Below are 21083 nucleotides of genomic sequence, written 5' to 3'. Positions count from 1 at the left end.
CCTCTCTCCCACCCCCCCACTTCCTACTCCCACCAGCTCTCCTCCTCCACTACCTCTCTTCACTACTTCTACACCTCCCACCAACACCCCTACTGCTACTGCTACGACCACCCCTCCCCCCACTTCCTTACCCACTTCATCCCCTTCCAAAGCTTCCACTTCCTCACAGCTTACCAAAACTTCCACTTCCTCTGCATCCACCTTCGCCCACTCCACCACAACCAAAACCTCATCCAGGTCCAACTCCACCTCCTCCAGACAAAATCCACTCAAACCTAAACCTACCCCAACTTCTAACGGACAGACCAAAGAACATAAAAACAGATCCATCTCTTCCTCCCCCTCCAGGAAACGGGTCCGTAGCACCTACAAACACACATCCACTGATGGCACCACTATCACGGGCTTTAATCCAAACTCCTCCCCCGACATTAACTTTGCTAAGACGAAACCATTAAATCACGTTTAAGGCGATTCAGTTCAACGTACGTTCTTACTTTACAATTAGACACCTACTGGCCGAGCTCCTTGAAGCAGAGAGGCCAGATATTGTTTTGCTAAACAGTACCTGCCTCAAAGCCCCTCAATGTATCCGCCATTATGGTTATACTGCACTACAGTCCCCCTATGATCCCCACGATGGGGTTGCCATCCTTGTCAATTCCAACATAAAACATGAATTTCTCCCAATCCCTTTTATTCACCAACACTGTCTTGCGGTCAGAATACACACCCACCTTGGCCCCTTTATCTTTTTCACCACCTATGCTCGCCCAAACACTACTCTCAACATACACGACCTCTCCTTAGTCTTCAACTACACCAACACACCAACTTACCTACTAGCTGACATGAATGCCAAACACACTGCCTTTCATCACACCAGTAACAACCAACTTGGTCACCAATTACTCAACTTCACAAACCATAAACACCTAATTCATCTTGGCCCAGACTTCAATACCTTCTTCAACCACACGGGCCAAGGCAAACCAGACATCATTCTGGCAAACCGAGCCAGCTCTCTATTTCAACATTACATCTCACCTGGCCCTATTACAGGCTCTGATCACATCCCAGTCATCTTACACATCTCCTCCAACCCTATCCTCATTCCAACCACACCTTCATTCTCCTACAAGAACGCTGACTGGGATGCTTTCAAACAACACATAGACAATATTAACCTCACCTATGACTACAACAACAAACCTATCTCTGACATCGATACTCAACTTGATCTCATCCAGGACACCATTACACAAGCAGCCAACATCGCAATACCAAAGAAAACTCACACCACTCGTTATTCCTTCAAACCGTCACTCAGAACAAGAAGACTAATTATCTGCTACCACAACCGCTTCCTCTACAACACACATAGATTTAATCAAGTCCGATTAGATCTCACTTACCTTAGAAACAACATTTTACACAGCCTAGACCAAGACCACAACAATCACTGGTCACGACTAATACAACAAGCGGACAGGCAGCGTGTTAAAAACACTAAAGCCTTCTGGAACTTTATCAAAAAAATCAGAGGCACTACTCCCACCAACAAATTCAAACACATCACCCACAACAACACACACATCTCAGACCCACAGGCTGCTACCAACATCTTCAAACACATCTGGGAGAACATCTTCCACGCTCACCCACCTCACCCTAACGTTATTCAACACATTCAGAACATAGAACACTGGAACACTGCACACACACAAGAAACAACACCAGACAGCCACATACATCTAGACACTCTTACCTCCTCCCAAGAACTCGACACTCCTTTCACCAACACAGACATTAAAACTCTCCTCAGACACCTTCCTCCAAAGGCTCCTGGTGCCTCTGGCCTAAACCATATTATCCTGAAACACCTTCCTGACTCTATCATTACTGCCTACACAAACCTCCTCAATGCCTCCCTTGCCTCTGGATACTTCCCTTCCCTCTTCAAAGCTGCTACTGCTATCCTCCTTCCTAAACCCAATAAAGACCACTCTGACCCTAGAAACTATCGCCCTATCAGCCTCCTCGAAACTTTAGGAAAACTCTTTGAAAAACTCATTAATCATCGCCTTCGCAGATACCTGGAACATAATTCTCTACTTTCAGATGGCCAGTTTGGCTTCAGAACACACAGATCCACACAGGATGCCATTAACATCATTCTCAACTACATCCACATAAACACAAAACAAAGAAACAGGACAGCCCTGGTTGCAAAAGACGTTGAAAAAGCTTTTGACACTGTGTGGCACGAGGGGCTCAAGTACAAACTCTGCACTAACTTCAACCTGCCTCTCAATACTCGTAAACTCCTCTGCAACTTCCTAGACGGCCGTACCATGAGAATCAAATTCCAAGGCTGTTACTCTGACTACTTCACACTAAATGCTGGAGTACCCCAGGGATCTGTCCTTTCCCCTACCCTCTACATTTTATACACTAACGACATTCCAACACCTATATACCACAACTCCATCACACTAGCCTATGCAGACGACATTACACAACTTATCACTCATGCCAATATAGATACACTCACACACAAAACACAAAATGAGGTTGACAGGATAGCCATCTGGGAACAAAAATGGAGGATCAAAACCAATGCAGCAAAATCCAGCATTACGTATTTTAACTACAGGAAACGTGATCCTCCATTACCTGTCGAACTCAGAACAGCTGACACCCGCACTTACTTCCCTATCACACAATCTGTCACTGTCCTTGGCGTTAATCTTGACTACCTTCTTCGTTTACACGGACACATTCACTCAAGGCATGCAATAGCTAGTAAGGCCCTTGCGGGCCTCTACAAGCTGAAACATGCCTCTCAACGCACCAAACTACACCTCTACAAATCCCTAATACGTCCTCTGATAACTTACTCTCCTCTAGCCCTCTCTCTTGCAGCAAAAACAAACTTACTTAAACTGCAGCGTGTCCAGAACAAGGCGCTGCGCTGGGTGCTTGATGTCAGATGGGAGGACTTCGCCACAAGCGAGTCTCTCCATGCCCAGTTAGACGTCCCTGCGCTGAATCTGTACTGGAAGAGGCTCAGTGACAGACAGATAGACAAACTTGAGACACGACATGACTACTGGACCTCTCTCCTTGACGAAGACATTCGCAGACCCACAAACCAACACAACCTTTTCTACTCCTTGCATGATCCTGCTCCTAACCCTACTTACAAATAACCTTGGATCCGCTGACAGGTACCTTCTAAGACAGGTACCATTCTCTGACCCACGTTCGCCTTAGCTTTTTTGGGTTAAGACATGACTCAGTTCTGCACTCCTCTCTAGCTCTAAAGGTCGCAAGTCCCTTACTCCCAGCTCACCCCACCGGAGTCCCAACAGAAGAACCGGAATTTCTCTTTTCAATATCTGTCCCACGATCGCCTTTGCTGCTGGGTTAAGCCCTGGCTCTATTTCTACGACTAAGAACACTCCTCTCCAGCACTATTCTTCGTCTGTCCCGTCTTCCCCGCTCATCCCATTTGGGATCTTACCTGAACTTTCGTTCGTTCGTTCGTTCACCCCAGGTAGTTCTGTTTGTGACTTGAAAAAGCCCACTGTGTGGGCGAAACGTAGTCAATAAAGGATCACATTATACTGCATTTGTGTTTATATTGCCATTGTGTCGGTATTTTATACAATACAGTTATAGAGGCCAGAACGTTGTGTAGCTTTAAAAATAGGTTGGATAAATACATGAGTGGATGTGGGTGGGTGTGAGTTGGACCTGATAGCTTGTGCTACCAGGTCGGTTGCCGTGTTCCTCCCTTAAGTCAATGTGACCTGACCTGACTAGGTTGGGTGCATTGGCTTAAGCCGGTAGGAGACTTGGACCTGCCTCGCATGGGCCAGTAGGCCATCTGCAGTGTTCCTTCGTTCTTATGTTCTTATATGTGGAACAATCTTCCCAGTGGGGTGATAGAGGCTAGGACCTTGGGTAGCTTTAAAAAGTGATTAGATAGATATATGAGTGGGAGGGGCTGGGTTTGATTTGTGTCATGGGTACGGGAGTAAACTCTCTTGCCTCACCTCCTTAGTTCCATTACTACTACTACTACTACTACTACTACCATCTCTACCCACGCATCACCTCACCTGACTCCCGCCACTATATATATGTGTGTTTTCTTAGTTTTCTCTGTATAAGAACATCAGAACGAAGGAACACTGCAGAAGGCCTACTGGCCCATGCGAGGCAGGTCCAAGTCTCCTACCGGCTTAAGCCAATGCACCCAACCTAGTCAGGTCAGGTCACATTGACTTAAGGGAGGAACACGGCAACCGACCTGGTAGCACAAGCTATCAGGTCCAACTCACACCCACCCACATCCACTCATGTATTTATCCAACCTATTTTTAAAGCTACACAACGTTCTGGCCTCTATAACTGTACTCGGGAGTTTGTTCCACTCATCCACAACTCTATTACCAAACCAGTACTTTCCTATATCCTTCCTGAATCTGAATTTTTCCAACTTAAAACCATTGCTGCGAGTCCTGTCTAGGCTAGATATTTTCAGCACACTATTTACATCCCCTTTATTTATTCCTGTCTTCCATTTATACACCTCAATCATATCCCCCCTAATTCTACGTCTTTCTAGAGAGTGCAGATTCAGGGCCCTTAGTCTATCCTCATAGGGAAGGTTTCTGATACATGGGATCAACTTTGTCATCCTCCTTTGTACATTTTCCAGAGAATTTATATCCATTCTGTAATACGGTGACCAAAACTGTGCAGCATAATCTAAATGAGGCCTAACCAAGGATGTATAGAGTTGAAGAACAACCTGAGGACTCCTATTATTTATGCTTCTTGATATGAAGCCAAGGATTCTATTAGCTTTATTGCGAACACTTATGCACTGTTGTCTTGGTTTCAGATTACTGCTAACCAGAACTCCTAAATCTTTTTCGCAATCCGTAATATTAAGATCTACATTATTTAGTTTATATGTGGCATGGTTATTGTCCTGTCCAACATTTAGAACTTTGCATTTGTCTATATTAAACTGCATCTGCCACTTCTCCGACCACTGCATCAGTCTATTCAAATCTTCCTGGAGTGCTCGAATGTCCTCGTCAGAATGAATTCGACGGCCTATTTTGGTGTCATCGGCAAACTTGCCGATGTCGCTCTTTATGCCCTCATCTATGTCGTTTATGTAGATTGTGAACAGCAGGGGGCCCAACACTGACCCCTGTGGAACACCGCTCGTGACGCTTCCCCACTCTGATTTCTCCCCATTTATGCAAACTCTCTGCTGCCTATTTGTCAACCATGCCTCTATCCAGGAAAAAATTTCTCCTCCTATTCCATGTGCTTTAATTTTCCTCAATAGTCTCTGATGTGGGACCCTGTCAAAAGCCTTACTGAAGTCCATATACACAATATCATATTCATTACCATGATCTACCTCCTCAAATACCTTAGTGAAAAAAGTTAATAAATTCGTAAGGCAGGAACGCCCCTTTGTAAAACCATGCTGAGATTCGTTGATTAATTTATGCTTTTCAAGGTGGCTACGAACTGCCTCGGCAATTATTGATTCCATAAATTTTCCCACTATGGAGGTTAGGCTTATTGGTCTATAGTTCGAAGCTAAGGACCTGTCACCTGTTTTGAAAATAGGTATCACATTTGCCATTTTCCACTTATCTGGCACCATGCCAGTTTGTAGTGATATGTTGAAAAGATTAGCCAAAGGTGTGCTAAGCTCCTCTTTACATTCCTTTAGAACCCTTGCATACAGTTCATCAGGGCCTGGGGATTTGTTAGGTTTTAATTTATCTATTTGCCTAAGGACCATGTCACTTGTGACCCTAATCGTGCACAGTTTATTATCGTCCTGTTCTACATAATTTATCATTACTGGAATATCGCTGGTATCCTCCTGTGTAAAAACTGAGAGGAAGTATGTGTTAAAAATTCTACACATTTCCTTATCACTGTCAGTGAGCTGACCCGAGGAACTTTTGAGTGGGCCTATCTTGTCCCTGATCTTACTTCTGTATACCTGAAAGAATCCTTTTGGGTTAGTCTTCGATTCTCTTGCAACTTTAACCTCATAATCTCTTTTTGCTTTTCTAATTCCCTTTTTTATTTCTCTCTTTAACTGAATATATCGATTTCTTAATTGCCCCTCTCCTCTTTTGATTTGCCTATATATGCCTCTCTTTTGACCAATCAGATATTTTAATCTATTGTTCATCCATTTAGGATCATTTTTGTTTGATCTGATTTCCCTATTTGGAACATAATTTGACTGAGCAGCTAGAACTATGCCCTGGAAAGCATCATATCGGCAACCATCACCACCTACCTGACCCTTAGTCAGGTCATTCCAGTTCAGCCCACCTAAGTAATTTTTCAGTCCTATGAAATCAGCCAAGCGAAAGTCAGGGACGGAGACTTGATTGCCATTATTAGGGGAATTCCATGATATATTAAAACTGAGTGATTTGTGATCACTTTCCCCAAGCTCATCATTAACCTCAAGATTATTAATTAGTGTTTCCCTACTGGCAAGAACCAAGTCAAGGAGGTTATTTCCCCTAGTTGGCTCTGTCACAAACTGTTTTAAAAAACAATCCTGGATCGTATCAAGAAAGTCACCTGACTCTAAATTTCCTGTCAAATTGCTCCAGTCAATCTGTCTATAGTTGAAATCTCCCATTAGCACAACATTTTCGTATGTAGATGCCTTACGAATTTCGTCCCATAGAAGTTTACTGCACTCCCTATCAAGATTTGGGGCCCTGTAAATCACACCCAAAATTAGTTTTTCTCGGCCCTCGAGAAGCTGTAACCAAACAGATTCAGTGGCTGACGCTTCTAATTTAATATCTTGTCTAACACAACAATTTAAATTGTCTCTGACATACATCGCTACTCCACCACCTTTCCTGTTGACCCTGTCAGTGTGGAATAATTTATAGCCTTGTATGTGACATTCAGAGGGCATCTCTCTATCTTTCAGATTGAGCCAGGTCTCTGTTATAGCAATAATATCTATGTTTCCTGCACTTGCAATTAATCTTAGCTCATCTATCTTATTTCTTACACTCCTGCTATTAGTATAGTAAACCTTAAGGGAGCTAGTCCCTTGCTGCCCTCTGCTGTCCCCCTTTGTTTGCTGACCTGATCTATTGTCTTTATTTATAACTTCATGCTGAATGCCTTTTATACATTTACTGTTTCCAACCCTAGTGTTGCAACCTGCTTGTTTCCCACACACACCCATACCTCTATCTTCCATCAGTTTAAAATCATAGGCATTTCACCAATGGCCTTCTCAATCGAGTCTGCAAGTGCTACCACCCCTGCCCCAGAGAGATGTACCCCATCCCTTGCATACATATCATGTTTGCCATAAAAGTTGTTCCAGTTGTCAATGAATGGGATTGCAAGTTCCTTGCAGTATCTGTCTAGCCAGCAATTTACACCAATTGCCCTAGACAACCATTCATTTCCTACTCCCCTTCTAGGCAAGATGCTACATATGATTGGGATCCCTCCCTTAGACTTAATGAAATCTATAGCTGACCTGTACTTATCTAGCAGCTCTTCTCTCCTACCCTTCCCAATATCATTTCCACCAGCACTGAGACAGATAATGGGCTTGTTCCCATTACCTGACATGATATTATCCAGCCTGTTGACAATGTCCCCAACACCAGCTCCAGGGAAGCACACTCTATCTCTCATCTTCTTATTCCTATTACAAAAAGCACGGTCAATATATCTTACCTGAGAGTCACCAACCACAAGAATGCGCTTACCTCCATTAGCAGGGGCAGTAGTACCCTTACCTTCACTGGCCACTGAAGTACATTCATCCTGAAGAACAGAGAAGCGATTTCCTACCTTCAGATCTTCACTCTTAACTTTCCTTACTCTGATGCGCCTCCCATTACTGTGAACCACTCGCCACTTGTAGCAGGTGCTGGGCTGCACCTCACTGCTGGTAGCCGTTGCTACCTCCCCAACTACAGCCTCCTCACAGCGAGAGACAGACTGCACCTCACTGCTAGAAGCCTCATTCCCCACAACTCCAGCCACCTCACACTCTCTCCCAGACCCATTGAGGTGGACCTTCAGCCTCCTAATCTCCTCCTGGAGAAGCAAGACCTCCTCCTTCAACTCTCCAACCTCAATTTTTAAAACACTGCAGAACCGAACCATGCTTTTAACCGTCCACGCTAATCCCCAAAGCAGCTCAGGGTCTGTGACCTCACGTGACGACTGACCACTGATGTTAGGTAAGACACATATGCAACAGTTAGGTATCTTTATTTTGAAACGTTTCGCCTACACAGTAGGCTTCTTCAGTCGAGTACAGAAAAGTTGATAGAAGCAGAAGATACTTGAAGACGATGTAATCAGTCCATCACCCTTAAAGTTTTGAGGTGGTCAGTCCCTCAGTCTGGAGAAGAGCATTGTTCCGTTGTCTGAAACAATATGAAGTTGAAGTGACAGAATCGGGCCTTATATAGTGCCAGGAGGTGAGACGTAGGTTGATTTGGGAGGGCAGGTCCTTCTCAAACCCAGCCGTTCTCACTAGTAGAGGTTGTCGAAGTAGATGGTCTGTACCAAGATACCCTTGTGTTGCAGTGTCTGACAGAATGAACATTAAAATGGTATAAAATACCGACAGATTGTTAGGTAAGACACATATGCAACAGTTAGGGACCTGCCCTCCCAAATCAACCTACGTCTCACCTCCTGGCACTATATAAGGCCCGATTCTGTCACTTCAACTTCATATTGTTTCAGACAACGGAACAATGCTCTTCTCCAGACTGAGGGACTGACCACCTCAAAACTTTAAGGGTGATGGACTGATTACATCGTCTTCAAGTATCTTCTGCTTCTATCAACTTTTCTGTACTCGACTGAAGAAGCCTACTGTGTAGGCGAAACGTTTCAAAATAAAGATACCTAACTGTTGCATATGTGTCTTACCTAACAATCTGTCGGTATTTTATACCATTTTAATGTTCACTCTACTAGTGAGAACGGCTGGGTTTGAGAAGGACCTGCCCTCCCAAATCAACCTACGTCTCACCTCCTGGCACTATATAAGGCCCGATTCTGTCACTTCAACTTCATATTGTTTCAGACAACGGAACAATGCTCTTCTCCAGACTGAGGGACTGACCACCTCAAAACTTTAAGGGTGATGGACTGATTACATCGTCTTCAAGTATCTTCTGCTTCTATCAACTTTTCTGTACTCGACTGAAGAAGCCTACTGTGTAGGCGAAACGTTTCAAAATAAAGATACCTAACTGTTGCATATGTGTCTTACCTAACAATCTGTCGGTATTTTATACCATTTTAATGTTCAGCAAGAGGCTCCTCTCTGAGATGGGCTAGGCAAGGGGCTCATCTCTGAGAGGGCTATGCAAGGGGCTCATCTCTGAGAGGGGCTAGGTAAGGGGCTCATCTCTGAGAGTGGCTAGGTAAGGGGCTCATCTCTGAGAGGGGCTAGGCAAGAGGGCTATGCCTCTCTCTGAGAGGGGTTAGGTAAGGAGCTCTTGTCTGAGAGGGGCTAGGTAAGGGGCTCCTCTCTGAGAGGGCTAGGTAAGGGGTTTATGTCTGAGAGGGCTAGGCAAGGGGCTCCTCTCTGAGAGGGCTATGCAAGGGGCTCATCTCTGAGAGGGGCTAGGTAAGGGGCTCATCTCTGAGAAGGGCTGATTCTCGCAGCAGAGTTCTTGGCTATGAACCCAGGATCTCCCCCTTCAGCAGAAATTTCGTGTAAATATACTTACCTTCTTGGGTGACGACATAACTCGTTCCACGAGGTGCCACTTTCTTTAACAGTCTCTGGTGCGGTACTCTATCTTACTAAAGCCTAAATAAACAATATCGAATCTTTATCGTGATTAACTTCCTCAAATGTTTAACTGAAGAAGGTCAGTAAATTAGTCAGACATGAACGGTCCCTACTGAATCCATGCTGAGTATCATTAGCCAAATTATGCTTATGAAGATGGCTTCTTATAATATCAGCTATAATTGACTCTAGTAATTTTCCTTCAGTTGAGGTCAGGCGGTAATTTGACGGTAACGACTTGTCCCCTAATGACAAGAATTCTATCAAGATGTTATCATCGTATCAAATTTAGTAATGTACATAAATGGTATAAGTATCGATAAGATGGAGAATTAAACACATGTGCAACATAAGGGTATCATTATTTGTAGACGTTTGGCGAAACATCCACAAATTAAGATAACCAGATGTTGCACATGTCCTGAATTCTTCAACATTATCATTTTCAAGGACATCAACTCACCGAGGTTGTACATGCTGTAGTATATCATCGGAAGTGGTAGTTGTGACGTCATGGAGGTAGTGGTGTTTCAAGTCTAGGTGAGTGCAGCGATGGTTGTAGCGAGCTAGGACATCCAATAGCTCAATCAGTCCAGTGCCGTCACTCGTGAAAAAAATGCCCACCTCGGATGGTCTGAGGTGTGGTAGAAGAGCCATGCAGCTCTCAACATAATTCTCATTTACGGTAAAAGGTCTTCCGGAATTAATGAAGCCGGCTATTACCCTGGCTATGTCATTATTGTATTTAGTGTTCTCGAGAAGGTTGTACCAGTGGGTAATGTTAATCCTTCTAGACAATCCCTCCAGCCTGTTCCTTTCTTTAGCCTCATGTGCGAGTTGTACAGCCTCCTGTGTGATGGTCTCAGGTACCTCATCAAGTAACAGGTGAAGTAGCCCGGCAACGTGAACCAAAACATTCTGATACTTGGTCATGTCTTCGATGGCTGCTCCGACGCTCCGTTCTAAGATTTCTCTGATGCTGACAGGTGATACTGGTATAAGTGGTGCCATGGCAGGCTGAACTGTAGAAGGTAATACTCGTGTAAGTTGTGCGGGAGTGGGCGAAGATGATACTGGGAGTGCTGAAGCCTGTAGCTGGTCCTTAAGTGACATAACAATATGCAGAGCACTCCAGTAGTCTTGGATTCCTTTGTGGGGTGCGGAGTATCGTTCCTCGATGCCTCGCCATGTCCAAATTGGCTTCAAGCTCAAGAACGCAGACAACACCTCATCGTAAGGTAAATCATGATTGCTACAAAGAGAAATCAGTTGTTCTATTGTTGCTTCTTGGAAGGCGAGCTGTTCACGTGAAAGGTTCTTAAGCGATATTATATATATCCTTCTCATAACTTCATGAACCTTGTGATCTAGGCTACTTTCATTTATATCTTTGATCTTGGGATATTTTAGTAGTCTCTCTAATAACTTCTTCTGACACAGACGATGTATTTCATGGTAGAGCTCTGTTTGTGTGAGTGCCACTGTGCTTAACTTATCACATGCCTGGTCCCAAATATAAACAAAAAATATTAAATTCATTGGCAGTCGTAAGTGTTCATGATGATCTTTAAACATTTTTACCTTATTTATCAGTTCCTCAGTGTTTCTGTTGCTCTTCGTGTGCTTAGTTACTTCCTGGTGAGTTCGACGCACAAATTCTTTTATATGTTCCTTAGATATGCCTCGTAATTCAGCATTTACTACCACAAATTCTTCAGGGATCGTGATACTGAAAATTTCGACTGTTTCAGGTCTTGAGGTACAAATAAAAGTTGTGGATGTAGAAGTCTTGAATTCGTATAAAAGGCTTTTGATTAATGCTCTAGAATGATTGTTGAGTTCATCCAGACCGTCAACAATTATTAGGACTTTACAAAGTTTTACTATTTTAGGCAGGAAGTTTCCGAATTTTGTTGATACGTCTGGCATTAGGCGGTCTAGGAGTTCCTGGTAGGAATTTATTGTAGGGTTCCTGCACTGTACCCAGAGCAGAAGATCAAAATTATCCAAGTCTGTGATATTCCCACCACTACCCTGAATCCATTCCTGGATTATCATAGTCACTAAAGTGGTCTTACCGCTCCCTGCCAAACCTTCAAGCAGGAGCATTTGAGGTCGTGCTGAGGAATCCTGTCGTTGTGTTGCAGAACTCACAGATGACGACACAGATGTATTCTGGACTGATTTGAGAATGTCGCAAAAGTCTATATGTTTACCTTCACCTCTGCGTCTCCCTTTTCTGATTTCAATATCCACAAAAATTTTGTCGACTTTCAGTTGACAGTCATTAGTGATAAAAGACACTGGATTGATGTAAATGATTTTTTGAAAGGCCTTCTTCAGTGTATCACAACTATCCTTAATGATAATTTGTTTTAAATCATCACCACAATACTTTATTATTGCTTCCTCTCCGAGAATCTCATTCATTATGTGGTCCAGGTCTTCATTCATTTGCTTGATCTCCTTGTTCACTTCAGCCTCGTCCCTACCATACCGCTTTCCAGATGACTCAAGACATCCAGTTAACAGCTCCCGAAGCCTTTTAATATTTTCAAAATAATTATCATCAGGAACTGCAAGTTGACCATGAGCAGCATCGTTCCTCATAAGATTTATAGCGGTGATGTAGTACTCCATCTCTGTACTCTGAGCGAACCATATTGGATCACCGACAGGAGCCACCTTCTCGCAGGCTAGTTTGATGCTCAGGCAGAGCAATGACACATCAAACTCTTTTCCATCTGAACTCAAGTTGATCATTTTCTTTTGTGTTTTGTTGAACTTTCTTTGACTGCTAGTAAGTTTTGGGTAGTTTGCAGATGATTTATCATCCAAGTTATCTAAGTAATTCTTCAGATTTGTGTTAAAAGATTTATCTGGGGTTCCCCAACAAAATATTTTATGCAGTACTCGTTTACCACAGTGATTCATAGCCTTTATAAATCTGAAACCATTATTTTCCTCTTTAGTTATTACAGCCATTGCGCGTTAGGAGGAAGACCTGATTATGTAATGTTGCTGCTTCAACTCCTGATGATTCTGAAAATATTGTATCTGATGGAGTTGTTGATTCTTCTCCTGAAGAAAGTGCTGATGCTTCTACAGATAAAGTCGAGATGATGGTGTTCCTGTTGCATCTGCAGTTAATGCTGCTGACAGTATCCTTTAAAGTTTCGCATATAGTGCTATTGATGGAGCTCCTGGTTCTTCTGCAATATTACTGACAGTGGTCATGATGCCTTTCTCTAATGGAGTTCCTGATGTTTCTGCAGAAAATGATGATAATAAGAGATACTGTGTTCCTGAAGATAGCGTAAAAGATGAGGGAACTCCTGATCTTTCTGCAGATAATGTTGCTGATGCTTTCGCAAATAACACAGCTTCTAGTGCGTCTTCAAATAATGTTACTCACCTAGAGCTCTCCTGATACTTCTGCAGAAGACCACGACGGCTGAAAATACAAGACATCATAATAATTAACATAATACTGCAGTTGACACCTTGAAATGTGTTTATTACAAGTGGCTAACAGACACATGTATAATATTACAAGTGGTTAACTGACACATGTATAATATTACAAGTGGCTAACAGACACATGTATAATATTACAAGTGGTTAACAGACACATGTATAATATTACAAGTGGCTAACAGACACATGTATAATATTACAAGTGGTTAACACATGTATAATATTACAAGTGGCTAACTGACACATGTATAATATTACAAGTGGTTAACTGACACATGTATAATATTACAAGTGGTTAACTGACACATGTATAATATTACAAGTGGTTAACAGACACATGTATAATATTACAAGTGGTTAACAGACACATGCATAATATTACAAGTGGTTAACTGACACATGTATAATATTACAAGTGGTTAACAGACACATGTATAATATTACAAGTGGCTAACTGTATAATATTACAAGTGGTTAACAGACACATGCATAATATTACAAGTGGTTAACTGACACATGTATAATATTACAAGTGGTTAACAGACACATGTATAATATTACAAGTGGCTAACTGACACATGTATAATATTACAAGTGGTTAACTGACACATGTATAATATTACAAGTGGTTAACTGACACATGTATAATATTACAAGTGGCTAACAGACACATGTATAATATTACAAGTGACACACATGTATAATATTACAAGTGGTTAACAGACACATGTATAATATTACAAGTGGCTAACTGACACATGTATAATATTACAAGTGGTTAACAGACACATGTATAATATTACAAGTGGCTAACAGACACATGTATAATATTACAAGTGGTTAACTGACACATGTATAATATTACAAGTGGCTAACTGACACATGTATAATATTACAAGTGGTTAACTGACACATGTATAATATTACAAGTGGTTAACAGACACATGTATAATATTACAAGTGGTTAACAGACACATGTATAATATTACAAGTGGCTAACTGACACGTGTATAATATTACAAGTGGTTAACTGACACATGTATAATATTACAAGTGGTTAACAGAGACACATTTAATATTACAAGTGGCTGAGATGTGGTAAATAAGGTAATTTTACAAGTGAAAGGCAGAAACATGATAATATTACAAATACGTATCTATAATATGAATATTATTACAGATAAGAGACTGAACAATGTATAATGTTACACGTGCTGACGGAAATATAATTATATTACAGGTGACAGAGTGAAATATATGTAATCCATATTATACGTGTATTTCTAAATTTCCTGTTTGTTCTTCGCGAACATTCAGCTAATTAGATCAAGGACTTTAAACCTGGGTATAATCTATACCCGTGGGGGTATGGGCACTAAATAATGAGGGTATGGGAACTAAATAATGAGGGTATGGGAACTAAATAATGAGGGTATGGGAACTAAATAATGAGGGTATGGGAACTAAATAATGAGGGTATGGGAACTAAATAATGAGGGTATGGGAACTAAATAATGAGGGTATGGGAACTAAATAATGAGGGTATAGAAACCAAATAATGAGGGTATCAGAGTTGTGAGATTAGAATAAAGTGCCAAGTGTTGTGTTGCTGGTCATCCACATGTAGTGTATCAGGTGTTGTGTTGCTGGTCATCCACATGTAGTGTATCAGGTGTTGTGTTGCTGGTCATCCACATGTAGTGTATCAGGTGTTGTGTTGCTGGTCATCCACATGTAGTGTATCAGGTGTTGTGTTGCTGGTCATCCACATGTAGCGTATCAGGTGTTGTGTTGCTGGTCATCCACATGTAGTGTATCAGGTGTTGTGTTGCTGGTCATCCACATGTAGCGTATCAGGTGTTGTGTTGCTGGTCATCCACATGTAGTGTATCAGGTGTTGTGTTGCTGGTCATCCACATGTAGTGCATCAGGTGTTGTGTTGCTGGTCATCCACATGTAGTGTATCAGGTGTTGTGTTGCTGGTCATCCACATGTAGTGTATCAGGTGTTGTGTTGCTGGTCATCCACATGCTATTGGGCCGTGCGGACGTGCTGCGCAGTAGCTCCTGATTGAGTTGGCATTTGCGCAGTGTTGACGTGTACTTGGCTCTGTGAAGACCTGTTTGCGCGCTCTCTAGAATTGAAGCAAGATGCCCTCCATCGAGCAACTTTACCAACAGCTTAAGGAAGAATTGAGGTTGGCGAATTTGGAAATTCGGCGATTGACCGAGGAGAACAAGAAGATTCGTAGTAGTCCTCCTGTTTTGAGTCCTCAGGTCAAGAAGGGAAACTGGTCAGTGGCTGGACAGCAGGGAAAGAAGTTGACGATCAAGAAGACGAATGGAAAGGTAGAAACGATGAAGAAGAAAGAGACTGCCGTGGAAACTGTTGTGGAAACATCCAATACATTCTCAGTGCTACCCGACGAATGTGAGTTGACTACTGGGAACGACACGACGAAAGACATTAAGGAAGGTAAGAATATTGTTGTTGTTGGGGATAGCCAAGTTAGGTATATGGATAGGGCGTTCTGCTTGAAGGACAGGAGTAGGAGACAGAGAGTTTGCTTTCCTGGGGCTGGGATGGAGGATATTGTTAGCCGTCTGGATGACATCATGAGAGGTAATGGGAGCAATCCTATTATCTGTCTCAGTGCTGGAGGCAACGATGTTGGCAGACGTAGGAGTGAGGACCTGATTAGCAGGTATAGGTCAGCAATAGAAATAATTAGAAGTAAGGGTGGGAACCCTCTCATATGTGGTATTTTGCCAAGGAGGGGAGTTGGAAGTGAATGGTTGTCCAGGGCAATTGGTGTCAATTGCTGGCTGGACAAATACTGTAAGGAAAATGCGGTAACATTCATTGACAACTGGGACCTCTTCTATGGCAGAAATGACATGTATGCTAGGGATGGGGTTCACTTATCTAGGTGTGGGGTGGGAGCACTGGCAACTGCAGTGGAGGGAGCAGTTAGGACTTTAAACTAGGAATAGTTAGTGGTATGGGTTTTGGCAGGAAAACAGTGAAGTCCCAGTGTAGTAATATTACGAGTTCTAGGGGAACTAGTAATAATAAGAACGAGATAGATATTGAAAAGCCAGGGACCTTGGGTGATAAGGACGGTAATAGGTTTAGTAGAAAAATAGAAATGAGCAGGAAGGGTAAAGAGAAAGGAGAGTCTTTCAATGTTTATTATGCTAATTGCCGTAGTGCTAGGAATAAGATGGACGAGTTGAGATTAGTTGCTAGTGTAGGTAACATTGATGTATTTGCCTTAACTGAGACGTGGTTTAATTCAAAAAGTCGGGACATGCCTGCGGAATGTCATATTCAGGGTTTTAAATTGTTCCAAGAAGATAGAAGTATTGGGAGGGGGGGTGGGGTGGCATTGTATGTCCGAGATCGCTTGAACTGTTGCATAAAAACGGGTATTAAGTCTGAAGTAACACATACAGAGTCTGTTTGGATAGAATTTTCAGAGGGGCATGAAAAACTGATTTTAGGAGTGATATACCGTCCCCCTAACTTAGATAGGGACCAAGGGAAACTACTATGGGAGGAAATTGTTAAGGCCACAAGGCACGATAATGTAGTAATTCTAGGAGACTTTAACTTTAGTCATGTTGATTGGAATTTCTTGACTGGGAATTTAGAATCGTACGACTTCTTAGAAGTATTTCAGGATTGTTTTTTGAAGCAGTTTGTGACAGAACCTACAAGGGGAAATAACCTGCTTGACTTAGTTATGGCAAACAATGAATCCCTTGTTAATAATTTAGAAATTTCAGAGGAACTGGGTGCTAGCGACCACAAATCAATTACATTTAGCATTGAATGGAAGTACGATAGTAGCGATAACTCAGTAACAGTCCCAGATTTTCGCTTAGCAGATTACGATGGGCTTAGAGAACACTTATCATCTGTTGACTGGGGTAACGAAGAGAGCTATCAATATGACAGTTTTCTGAACACTATACATGCTGCTCAAAGAGCGTTTATCCCATATAAAGAAATTAGATCAAATAGAAATGACCCAAAATGGATGAATAATAGGCTCAAATATCTACTAGGGCATAAGAAAGGAATTTATAGGCGTATCAAAAGAGGTGAGGGTCATCTTATGAATCAGTATATTGACATTAAGAGGGACATTAAAAAGGGGATAAGAAAAGCTAAAAGGGACTATGAAATTAAAGTTGCTAGGGATTCTAAAACTAACCCAAAAAGTTTTTTCCAGGTCTATAGAACAAAAGTTAGAGATAAGATAGGTCCCCTTAAAAATAACTATGGGCACCTTACTGACAATGAGAATGAAATGTGCTTGATTTTAAATAATTATTTTCTCTCAGTTTTTACACAGGAAGACACTAACAATATTCCAGTAATTAATTTTTACAGTGGGCTAGAAGAAGATAAATTATGTAACATCACAGTCACTAGTGAGATGGTTGTGAGGCAGATAGACAGACTGAAGCAAAATAAGTCGCCGGGTCCTGATGAGGTTTTTTCAAGGGTTCTTAAGGAATGCAAAATGGAACTCTGTGAACCATTAACTAATATTTTTAATTTATCTCTTCAAACAGGTGTAGTGTCTGATATGTGGAAGATGGCTAATGTAACTCCTATTTTTAAAACAGGGGACAAGTCGTTACCGTCAAATTACCGCCCAATAAGCCTGACCTCAATTGTAGGCAAATTACTAGAGTCAATTATAGCTGAGATTATAAGAAGCCATCTCGATAAGCATAGCTTGATTAATGATACTCAGCATGGATTCACAAGAGGCCGGTCTTGTCTAACTAATTTATTAACTTTCTTCAGTAAAGCTTTTGAGGCTGTTGACCACAATAAAGAATTTGATATTATTTACTTAGATTTTAGTAAGGCTTTTGATAGAGTTCCGCACCATAGACTGTTAAAGAAAGTGGCAGCTCATGGCATTGGGGGAAAAGTGCTCTCGTGGATCGAGTCATGGCTCACTGACAGGAAGCAGAGAGTGTCCATAAATGGGGTTAAATCCGAGTGGGGATCTGTAACAAGTGGCGTTCCACAGGGATCAGTCTTGGGCCCGTTGTTGTTTATAATATATATCAATGATCTTGATGAGGGAATTACTAGTGATATGAGCAAATTCGCCGATGACACAAAGATAGGTAGGATAATTGATTCAAACGTAGATGTTAGGGAACTTCAGGAGGATTTAAACAAACTCTATTCTTGGTCAGAAAAGTGGCAGATGCAGTTCAATGTAGATAAGTGCAAGGTTCTGAAGCTTGGGAGTGCCCATAACCCTAGTACTTATAAATTAAATGATGTAGAACTTAGCCATACAGATTGCGAAAAGGACTTGGGGGTTATGGTGAGCAGCAACCTTAAACCAAGACAGCAATGCCTAAGCGTACGTAATAAGGCAAATAGATTACTGGGATTTATATCAAGAAGTGTAAGCAACAGAAGTCCAGAGGTCATACTGCAGCTTTATACATCATTAGTAAGGCCTCACCTTGATTATGCAGCTCAGTTCTGGTCTCCGTATTACAAAATGGACATAAATTCGTTAGAAAACATTCAGCGTAGGATGACTAAATTAATACATAGCATCAGAAATCTTCCTTATGAAGAAAGATTGAAGACTCTTAAGTTACATTCACTTGTTAGACGAAGAATGAGGGGAGACCTGATCGAAGTGTATAAGTGGAAGATAGGTATTAATAAAGGGGATATTAATAAGGTCTTGAGGATGTCTCTCCAAGAGAGAACCCGCAGTAATGGATTTAAATTAGATAAGTTTAGATTTAGAAAGGACATAGGAAAGTATTGGTTTGGAAATAGGGTAGTTGATGAGTGGAACAGTCTACCTAGTTGGGTTATTGAGGCTAGGACTTTGGGTAGTTTCAAATCTAGGTTGGATAAGTACATGAGTGGGAAGGGTTGGATTTGAGTGGGACTTTCACATCAGAGCTTATTTCTTGGGTAGCATTGAAAATTGGGTTGGGTAAATGTTTTGTTAGTGGGATGAATTGTAAAGGACCTGCCTAGTATGGGCCAGCAGGCCTCATGCAGTGTTCCTCCTTTCTTATGTTCTTATGTTATGAAGTCATACTGGTACCTAACATGCTGGTACCTAACATACTGGTACCTAACATACTGGTACCTAACATACTGGTACCTAACATACTGGTACCTAACATACTGGTACCTAACATACTGGTACCTAACATGCTGGTACCTAACATGCTGGTACCTAACATGCTGGTACCTAACATGCTGGTACCTAACATACTGGTACCTAACATACTGGTACCTAACATGCTGGTACCTAACATGCTGGTACCTAACATGCTGGTACCTAACATGCTGGTACCTAACATACTGGTACCTAACATACTGGTACCTAACATGCCTAACATACTGGTACCTAACATACTGGTACCTAACATACTGGTACCTAACATGCTGGTACCTAACATACTGGTACCTAACATGCTGGTACCTAACATACTGGTACCTAACATACTGGTACCTAACATGCTGGTACCTAACATGACTGGTAATGATGATGTTCACAGTCTGGTGAAATGGGTATGGGGTCTGGTAAATGGGGTATGGGAGCTGGTGAAGAAGTTATGGCGTCTGGTGAAGGGGGTACGGGGTTTCTTGAAGAGGGTTTGAGGTCTGGTGAAGGGGGTATGGGGTTTCGTGAAGGGGGTATGAGGTCTGGTGAAGGGGGTATGAAGGGTCTGGTGAAGGGGGTATAGGGTCTGGTGAAGGGGTATAGGGTCTGGTGAAGGGGGTATGGGGTGTGGTGAAAGGGAATGGGGTTTGGTGAAGGGGTATGGGGTCTGTGAAGGGGTATGGGGTCTAGTGAAGGGGGTATAGGGTCCATTGAAGGGGGTATAGGGTCTGGTGAAGGGGGTATGGGGTCTGGTGAAGGGGGTATGGGGTCTGGTGAAGGGGGTATGGGGTCTAGTGAAGGGGGTATGGGGTCTGGTGAAAAGGGTATGGGGTCTGGTGAAGGGGATATGGGGTATTGAAAAGGGGGTATGGGGTCTAGTGAAGGGGGTATGGGGTGCAGTGAAGAGGGTATGGGGTTTGGTAAAGGGGTATGGGTCTAGTGAAAGGAGTATGGGGTCTATTGAAGGGTGTATGGGGTCTGGTGAAGGGGGTATGGGGTCTAGTGAAGGGTGTATGGGAACTAGTGAAAAGAGTATAGGGCCTAGTGAAGGTGGTATGGGGTCTGGTGAAGGGGGTATAGGGTCCAGTGAAGGGGGTATGGGGTCTGGTGAAGATGTTGTCTAGTGAATGGGGTATAGGGTCTAGTCTAGTGAAAGAGGTATGTGGTCTGGTGAAGAGGGTATGAGGTCTGGTAAAGGGGGTATGGGGTCTGGTGAAGGGGGTATGGGGTCTGGTGAAGGGGGTATTGGGTCTAGTGAAGGGGGTATGGGGTCTGGTGAACGGGGTATGGGGTCTAGTGAATGGGGTAAAGGGTCTAGTGAAAGAGGTATGTGGTCTGGTGAAGAGGGTATGGGGTATGGTAAACGGGGTATGGGGTCTGGTGAAGGGGGTATGGGATCTGGTGAAGAAAGTATAGGGTCCATTGAAGTGGGTATGGGGTCTGGTGAAGGAGGTATGGGGTCTAGTGAATGGGGTATAGGGTCTAGTGAAAGAGGTATGTGCTCTGTTGAAGAGGGTATGGGGTCTGGTGAAAGGGGTATGGGGTCTGGTGAAGGGGGTA

The 21083-nt window shown here is 42.5% G+C and overlaps 1 protein-coding gene across 1 annotated transcript in view; it reads right to left on the bottom strand.

Annotated features, from left to right (window-relative positions):
• The window catches only part of LOC138855459 (uncharacterized), a 138194-nt gene that overhangs the window by 105709 nt on the left and 11402 nt on the right, over positions 1-21083 (bottom strand). The window contains exon 2 of the mRNA XM_070104932.1: positions 10335-13325. Within this exon, the coding sequence (XP_069961033.1) occupies positions 10335-12856 (2522 nt within the window). The 5' untranslated portion in view covers positions 12857-13325. The remainder of the gene's footprint in view (positions 1-10334; positions 13326-21083) is intronic.

The sequence above is a fragment of the Cherax quadricarinatus genome, chromosome 95 (genome assembly GCF_038502225.1).
Source record: "Cherax quadricarinatus isolate ZL_2023a chromosome 95, ASM3850222v1, whole genome shotgun sequence".
Classification (NCBI taxonomy): domain Eukaryota; kingdom Metazoa; phylum Arthropoda; class Malacostraca; order Decapoda; family Parastacidae; genus Cherax; species Cherax quadricarinatus.
The sequence above is the reverse complement of the archived record's forward strand: the minus strand, read 5'-3'. Positions and strand labels throughout refer to the sequence as shown.